The 9,192-nt window shown below is 43.4% G+C and overlaps 1 protein-coding gene across 2 annotated transcripts in view; it reads left to right on the top strand.

Annotated features, from left to right (window-relative positions):
• The window catches only part of Bnc1 (basonuclin 1), a 26,360-nt gene extending 21,471 nt beyond the window's left edge, over window positions 1-4,889 (top strand). Inside the window, exon 5 of one of the 2 annotated variants that reach the window (XM_021206612.2) lies at window positions 2,539-4,889. In XM_021206612.2, the coding sequence (XP_021062271.1) occupies window positions 2,539-3,223 (685 nt within the window). In that variant the 3' untranslated portion in view covers window positions 3,224-4,889. The remainder of the gene's footprint in view (window positions 1-2,538) is intronic. The other variant, XM_021206614.1, reaches the window with a different exon arrangement.
• The last annotated feature ends 4,303 nt before the right edge of the window (window positions 4,890-9,192 follow it).

The raw sequence follows: 9,192 nt of genomic DNA, 5'->3' as shown, positions 1-9,192 counted from the left end.
AGAGAGACAGAGAGAGGGGGAGAGGCAGGCAGGCAGACAGACAGACAGACAAAGACAGAGTTGACCAGTAACTTTTCTGTGTTAGGTCCTCAGGAACAATCCTTGCTCACACAAGTCTTCAGTTTAGTGGAAGAGACAGACAGCACAAGGCAGGCAGCCATGAAGATTGCTGTCTGTCAGGTCCTGTAGGCTGTGGTGACACAATGAGGGTGCTTACCCAGGCTCCCCAGTATGCTAACCCAGGCCCCCTGGACAAAGGGGAATGTCCAAGCCAGCAAGTGTTAAACGTCTTAGTCCCATAACATTTCTAGTCCTTAGCTTTTCTCTATTTAAATTGTAGCAATCATTGCTTACTATATTAGGAAGTAAAACTGGGTTAAAAAACCAAGAATATACATATTATATGTTAATATAACATTTTAATGGGAAAAACTTATTTTTCTCAGACATAGTGAGGTAAATAGCTTTATTTTATATTTTTTTCAGATCTCTAATATCTGGTTCAGTAGAAAACAGCTTGATTCTGTCTTTTGCCAATAGCACATGCTATATACACTCTGGAAAACTCCCCTGACTTAATAATTAGTTGTCAACTTTGTCCTGGGAGCTACTGTAAGGCTGTCTGGAACCAGGCTTGTTGAGACCATGCTTTAAGAGTCACTGATCTCAACTAAATAGAACTGAGAGGGAGAGACCCATTAGTGGGAGGTGGAGGTTGAAGAGAGGATAAAGCTGGGGACACAGATTTACAGAGTCCTTGGAGAAGAAAACCTGGTACATGGTCCAGACAGTCATAGTATTTCCTGCTCATAGGGAGTGACTTTAGCACCTTAGGAATGGCTAACTCTCGAAGGACTGAGAAGACGGGAAGAGTTCGCTGTTAGTCCTCACTGGATACCCAGGAGCTGGACAGGAAACCCAAGAGACTTACACTGTAGTAGAACCTTCATGTTCCAGGTTCCTGCAAATGTCTGGCTTTTTTAAAACTCCTGAATGTAGTGGAATTAATATGTCCATCTGCTGTCTGGTTTTCTGCCAGACAAGTACCAACGCTTCAGTGCGGAACATTAACATAATCACAGAGCAGAGCTTTCGTTGAGAAGAGCTGCTTGCAAAGTGGGTGATCTTGAGGTATAATTCTCATTATGTCCACAAAAATGTATAAAGGGCTAAAAAACTGCATAACAAAATATCTACATTTTATGAAATATAGTTAAGTCTCCTTCATAGACATACCTTGAGAGATTTAGAAGGGAAATTTTAATTCTTTATAGAGAGGGTGTTTTCTTGACTCTGGCATAATTCTGATCTATATTAGGGGAGACACTTCCTTCTTTGGGATCATTCTCTTGTCACCTGTAAGATTGTCACCTTTTGATATTGGGATGTTTCTTTTCTTTTCTTTTTTCTTGTCAGAAGTGATCAGGGGATCCCAAGAAAGAGCAACATTGATTTTACAAGTTACATGATAAAGTGGGGGTAAACAGCATATGCCATAATGGATGCTCATCATCTGCCTGTTGGGAGTAAATCACCGGGTGCAAGATTGGCAGTGTGTTCACACTGCTGCATCTGCAAAACTCCTGTCTGGTTCCTTATGAGACACTGCAAACACGACCTACACCAGCACACACACACACAAATTTCCAGCTGATTAGGTTGCCAGCTGTAGCTACAGGACTTCTGGAGTGAAACATGTATAACCCTGTTCTAGACCAGTACTGTCCAATAGAAAGATGATGGGAAATCACATTAGGAATCTCTAATGTTTTACCTACCACACCAGAGGGGCAAAAAGGAATCTGGAAACATAAGGTTTAATAACATGTTTAATTTGCCGGGCGTGGTGGCGCACGCCTTTATTCCCAGCACTTGAGAGGCAGAGGCAGGTGTATTTCTGAGTTTGAGACCAGCCTGCCTGGTCTACAGAGTGAGTTCCAGGACAGCCAGGGCTACACAGAGAAACCCTGTCTCGAAAAACCAAAAAATACAAACAAACAAGCAAATAAATAAAAAAGCATGTTTAATTCAATATAGTTTAAATACTATCATTTCTGTATATGACAGCAGTGGCAGTGTGTCAAGTGTTCGATGGCCATATGACATGATGTATTTTAAAGATGGTAATTGTTCCTCGTTTCATTGAAGTAAACGATTCTGCTTAATTTCTTATTTGTGACTGATACTCTTCTTAGCCCCGCCCCTGAGTCTAGTATCCCCATTAGCCTATTTGAAGTAGTCTCGACATCCTCTATGGTTGAGATAAAGGCAGTTACGTGTAATCTGGTGGTGAAAATTGAAGTTTCCAGACTGTTAGCTTTCCTGGGGGTGGGGAGGAATGTTGGCTTCTGATAGATAGCCACATAGTTGTCTAGTTCCCGCTGACCACATAGCCTGGCTCACAGGATGCTAACCCTGGACGTGACTCCCACCACACCACAGGATTTCCTAGTGTCTGTTGACTCTCTCTACTCAGAATAATGGCTCTAACACAGCACCCAAAGCCACTCATCTTTGACTGTCTGTTCACTCTTGCAGACACAGCTCAAACCTAAGCCTCCACCAAAAAGTACTGAATGAAGAAGCATTGGAGACTAGTGAGGACCATTTTCGTGCAGCTTACCTTCTGCAAGATGTGGCCAAGGAGGCCTATCAGGATGTGGCTTTCACACCACAAGCATCACAGACATCTGTCATCTTCAAGGGAACAAGTGGCATGGGCAGTCTGGTTTACCCAATAACTCAAGTTCACAGTGCCAGCCTGGAGAGCTACAACTCTGGCCCCCCTAGCGAGGGCACCATCCTGGATTTGAGCACTACCTCAAGTATGAAGTCAGAGAGCAGCAGTCATTCCTCCTGGGACTCTGATGGTGTGAGTGAGGAAGGCACTGCCCTTATGGAGGACAGTGATGGCAACTGTGAAGGACAGAGCCTTGTCTCTGGGGAAGATGAGTACCCTCTCTGTGTCCTGATGGAGAAGGCAGACCAGAGCCTTGCTAGCCTGCCCTCTGGTTTGCCAATAACCTGTCATCTCTGCCAAAAGATATACAGTAACAAAGGGACCTTTAGAGCCCATTACAAAACTGTGCACCTCCGCCAGCTCCACAAGTGCAAAGTGCCAGGCTGCAACACGATGTTCTCATCCGTCCGCAGTAGGAACAGACACAGTCAGAATCCCAACCTGCACAAGAGCCAGGCTGCATCTCCAAGCCACCTCCAGTAACAAGCCAAAGACTCTTAGAATGTTTGCCACATTTCAGGAATAAAATACTCCAAAGAATGAGGTAGCTGGACTGTTTAATACCATTTCTCAAAAGCCAAGCAAAAGTGTTTGGACTGTACAGCCTTCTACAGCAGGGTAAGCGCAAGACGCGCCTGTGAGAAGCTGACACAGGGGTAGCCCTTCCTATTTTTTTTTTTCCTTAGCCCACAAAGTTTTCCACTGACACAAGGAAAACACGGAAAGCCAGATTTCCCAGATTTGTTTACATGTTTCCTAGGAAACCTCCAGGTCTACAGATTAACTGGAGGGAGTAGGGGTCAGGAGCGAGGCACACATGAGGCCTGCAGTATTAAGGGTATCAGGGAAGAAGTCCCCTGAATACAGCACTGTCACCATGGGGATGACACCAGTCCCAGAGATGTCATTTTCAAGTCCTCCTCCCCATTCAAACCCAGACTTGAGTCTAGGGAATTGACGTTCAGAGAGCATCCCTCCACTGGGAGTTGTTCAGTGCTCCCTCAGTCTCTCATGGAATTGCAGGGAGTTCTCCAAGGAAGCTGGGTGGCCTCCAACACATTTCTTGTCAAATCTTAATCTGCAACATGTGTTTTAAAAGCTAGAGGGAAAATATTTCGTGCTCTTAAGAGTAGTGGACTTCAGTTTAATTTAAAGTTATTTTGATAATATTTAACTTGAGTTTATATTATGTAACTATTTGGTTCGAGTGCAAATGTGTCCCTGTCACCTCTGAATCTCTGTTCAGAGTTAGAACAAGTGACAACTTATGCTCCAGAGCTTCAGCCTGTTTTCAGGTGGTGAACTGCAGAGTCTGTTGGCCCATTGGGGTGAGTGTAAGCGTGGTTCTGACTAAATCACTTGTATATATCCACCAAACTATTTAGAGAACATGGTTCTTATAGCTGTTGAGTATTTTCAATATCACTGGATCCCTCAGTCTTCACCCATTGGTAAATATATAAGGTTTGGATGAACTTTGAAATTTATTTGGTAGAAAGTAAAGTAGAGACCTTACTGCCTTGTTCTATGTCTTAATATTTAACTTATTCCAAGATCTATTCTACACTGTTACCCATGTTTGCCACTATAGAAAGGATTTGTAATCAGCCCTGTGAAGTGAGAATGTCTCTTGGAATTAGGCATTTACAGTAGTCAAAGGGCTATGCAGCTTTAAAAGAAGTGGATTTTGTATTCAGAGTTCAAGTTAACTGTCTGTTTGACTCATGTTGACTCACTTAAAAAAATCCTTAAAGGAAATTGATGGTTATAAGAGATATCCCCCTGGCTTAAAGATAGAGAAAACCAACAACCTGTAAGCAATTATTTCAACTTAAATAAATTACTTAAAAGTTGTCTCTGCTTAAGGAATGATGTATCCTTCAAGCTTTTTTGTTACTGAGATGTTTAACATTCTAGTTTCCCCCAAATGGAAAATTTTGTATGCAAATGTTTTCTATGATTTAATAAAAATATATGGCATACCTTTTGTTTAAAAGGCAAATATTTATAACAATGGTTTCATTTATATCTCTGTATTTTCATGAGTGGATTTTCTCATATGTACAAAAAGAGGCACTGTAGACTTGAGAGAGCTGAAAGTCTACAGATAACAAGACTTCCTATACCAATATAGATTGCAATAAAAAGGTCAAAGAGATGAAGTGATTAATTCATTGAGAGGATGAGCTGAGTATTGATCTTTAAAGAAAAAAAAACCACATACTGTGATGTCTCATAAATCCTGTGCTATCCAAGATAAGTTTTATCTAATACTTAGAATGTGATGAAGCATTTCCTTAAATGTAACTTCTTCACTCTTTGTCCACCTTCATGAATCTAGTGTTCTGCTTAAACTGGCATAAATTATCTGGTCACTCGGTCAGTGCAGGAAGCTGTGTGTCCACCAGATGGTGAAGTTGCAAACTACATATTCACAGTTTGCAGATCATTGAGTTTCCTGGTGAATACTAACTTGTGAAAAGCAGTGAGTGACAGCCCATAGAAAAAGAGCTTGAACACATCTGTCCATCCGGCCTCCCACATCTTTAGAGGGAAACTATCTACTAGCATTTATACTAGTCCCGCCCTACTCCTAAGCCATTTCATCCTTCTTGGGTGGCTACAGTGGTGTCCTCTGTTTCTAGTCTAGCATCTTATAGCAGTTACAATGATCTTGACCAGTTGTAAATTAAATCATGTGCCCAAGTTCAAACCGCCTCCACTGGCGTCCCTTAACGGTTAATAGGAATATCTTTCTACCTCTATTAACTTCTCCATCCTCTTGCCCACTACTGCCTTCTTTGCATACAGTGTACCTCTTCATTCTCCTGCAGTAGCTCCCTCCCTCCCTTCTTTTCTTTCTTTCTTTCCTTCCTTTTTTTTTTTCTTAAGCAACTATGCTGACATCCTGGTAATGGTTAACAACAGAGTTGGCATGAACCAGGTCCAGAATGCCAACCAGCTATTGGCTGCTGTTCCCCCGGCAGTGTAACACTGGCTTAGGCATAAGGGAACCTAGGCAGCTACCTACAGCTGGGGTGTGTAGCTCTTTCAGAACTCCATTCACAAATCCCATTGCAGATGACTTCACTTCTTCAGATAACTAGATAGGAATCCATTTGTGCACTGCCCTTGTCACAGTGTCCCTATTCACATTCATTTTGTGTGGTCACATCTGTCTACACCTACAGATCTCCAGCTTGTATCTGTTTGCCATCAGAGTGACCTGCAAATAGTGAGATTCCCCCACCACCCAATTTTTTCTCTCACAACTCAGTCTCATCTCAGTCTCCCTAGAATCACCTACGACTGAAAGATCCAGTTTTCCCTAGCTCCACCTGTCTGGCTTTTTCTGGTTGGTTAGTTGGTTGTTGGTTGTTGGTTGTTTTTGTTTGTTTGTTTGTTTGTTTGTTTCCTCCCATTTAGAGCTATGTATAGGTCTGGAACCTCCATGAACCAGATTTAAAATACAGGATGATTTATTGTCGGGATCTTCTTTAAGACTGAAAGGGAGCCAGGCAGTGGTGGTGCATGCCTTTAATCCCAGCACTTGGAAGGCAGAGGCAGAGGCAGAGGCAGAAGGATTTCTGAGTTCGAGGCCAGCCTGGCCTACAGAGTGAGTCCCAGGACAGCTAGGGCTACACAGAGAAACCCTGTCTTGAAAAACCAAAAAAAAAAAAAAAAAAGAAAGACTGAAAGGGAAAGCAGGACAGACAGCATACCTGGTGCAGTTCTATCCTGAAGGGAGAGAAGATGGAGAGAAAGCACCCAATATCACTTCAAAGTCTAGGCAGCCATGGGGCCTTCAGTGTAAATGTAACCGTAAACTTCAGAACACAGTGCCTGGAACTCTTAGCCAAATGTCACCGTTCTGAAATCCATATGTCCTGGTCAAAGTGAGTTCAACCCTTTATTTTTTCTAGATTCCACAGAAGTACTCGTCCTGTCTGAAGGATGCTACTCTCAACTTATCCTCCAGGTTTCTTCCCCATGTCTGTCATCTCCCTCCCCTTGAGGGACAGTAGCCATCACTTCTCCTGTCCTACTCAGTGTCTAACCCATCCTTTCCACTATTTGCTTTATTTTAAAGATGAGAGCATCCCACATAGCCCAGGCTGCCTTGAACTAGAGATGCTCCTGCTTCAGCCTCCCAGTGGCTGGGATTGCAGATGGGCATCATCATGCCCAACTCACTCCAGTGCATTCCCTTATAACATTTACAAAGCTCTTTCATCTCAGAAGTAAAGAAAGCCAAGCCTTCTGGACTCTCATCCTTTTTTGTGGTATTCTCCTTACAACCAAGTCAGTTGTGGTTCTTCCATTACCCTATCAAAGAGCCAGCACACACCAAGGTTCCCAGTGACTTTCTGATGGCCACATTCAAAGGACACATTTGATTCTTTGGTGTCTCTTGCTCTTGGCTTGAACTTTGTCTCCTCTTCCCCAGGTTACATCTCCACAACTGACTCCTATGCATAACTAGTGCCTTTTCAGGCAGGAAAGAAATGTCCATTAGATGTCACAGAATAACAAGTGAACAGCCTCTCCAGCTTAAAATCAATTCCGTGGCACTGCAGTATCTCTTCTACCGGATCATTATCCTCTGAATATTTCCACATGTTAGAGAAGAGGTATCATTACCCATGAACACTCAAAACCTGGAAGAACATGAACTGTAGTCAAGGACATTGCTGTTGTCCAACTGTCCAAGGTCAAGTGGCTACTCCACATTCTAACAGGTGACTTTAAGGAAGAAAGGGCTTCTCTGAGTCATAGTTCCTCATCAATACCAGGAGCATAGAAAATGGTCTCCACTTCAGGAGTCGTGTAAGACCCTAATGACAGTGGGCATGTAGCTCTTAGCTTAGTGCCAGGTACATAAGTTCTCAATAAATGTGGTCTATGGTGTCACACACAATCTAGTGCTTCTTTTCCTCACTCCTGGTAGCAGCAGTCAACCAATCCCAACACAACTACCTTCCCCACACACTTGTTCATACCCATAATGAATTTTTGGTTATCAAGATTGACAGTTCTCAAGCCAGGTGTGGTGGCACATGCCTTTAATCCTAGCACTCGGGAGGCAGAGGCAGGCGGATTTCTGAGTTCGAGGCCAGCCTGGTCTACAGAGTGAGTTCCAGGACAGCCAGGGCTACACAGAGAAACCCTGTCTGGAAAAAAAAAAGATTGACAGTTCTCAACCCTTGGGGGGGGTCAAATGAGCCTTTCACAGGGACCACCTAAGACCATTGGAAAGCAGATATTTGTATTACAATTCATAACAGTAGCAAAATTACAGTTGTGAAGTAGCAATGAAAACAGTTTTATGGTTGTGGGGTCACCAGAATGTGAGGAATTGTATTAAAGGGTTGCAACATCAGGGAGGTTGAGAACCAGTAATAAAGACAACGCTTTTCCCCTTTTTGTCCAAGACCGTTCCAGTCAACTGCTTCTGTTTGCTCTCAAGTTCTCACATCGGGCTTTCACATAGCAATCGCAGGAAGTTCCACCACTGCACACATTTGACTGAGTCCCAACCTCTAGCTGCATCCCACCACCCTCAGGTAGAATCCAGCAAGACCAAGCCTGTCATGTATGGTTGAAACCACGCTCCACAGCCTGGTCTCTACAATTGTCCCTCTCTCTGAGCTCAGCCTCTGGTGGCCCTGCCTATGACAGCGGCTCTGCAGAAAGCGCCTTTCCCACTCTGGCCCACTAGTCCATGGTCTTCCTTTGAGATTCAACTCAGCAATCATGGTTTGTAGGAAGCCTCTCTTGACTCCAACTGTTTTCCACGGCGGGGTTGAGCACCGTATTCTCAGGGTTGGCTCACAGATTTCCTTACCGATCGTCCTCTAGTCAGGATTCACAGACTTCAGTAGGCACAGATCTTGATGATGACCTCCAGGCTGGTGTCCATCAACAGAGACTGAGAGCCCAAGAACTGCTAAATACATAGTATCAAGTCTACTAAGCACTTAGTCCCTGCCCTTAGGAAATTTGGAGTCTATCAAGAAAGGGAGGGATTGGGGGGAGTGGAAGGAGGGGAAGGAGGGGAAGTCAGGATGTAAAATAAAGTATGAGGAAAGGAAAGAAAGATTGTAAGCCAAAAATTAAAACAAGAAAGTAATACAAAGTAAACTGTTAGAAGACAATTCTGTTTTGTGTTTTATTTGCTATAATCCCTCTCATACATACCCATTTGTAAATAACTGAAGGCTGGGGTCAGGACACCTCCCAGGGCTTTTCTTCTTTAAGACAAGGTTAAAAGCTCCTAATGTTTGTAGTGATTTGAATGAGAATGGCCTTCATGGGCTCGTGTGCTTGAATAGTTGGCCCCCAAATGGTGAAGGATCAGGGGGTATGGTCTTGTTGGAGGAGGCAAGTGGGGCAGGGGAGGCTTTGAGGCTGCAAAAGACAACATTTTGAATTAGCTGTCCACTTTCTGCTTA

This window comes from Mus pahari, chromosome 1 (genome assembly GCF_900095145.1).
Source record: "Mus pahari chromosome 1, PAHARI_EIJ_v1.1, whole genome shotgun sequence".
NCBI lineage: Eukaryota > Metazoa > Chordata > Mammalia > Rodentia > Muridae > Mus > Mus pahari.
This window is presented reverse-complemented; position numbering and strand designations above follow the sequence as displayed.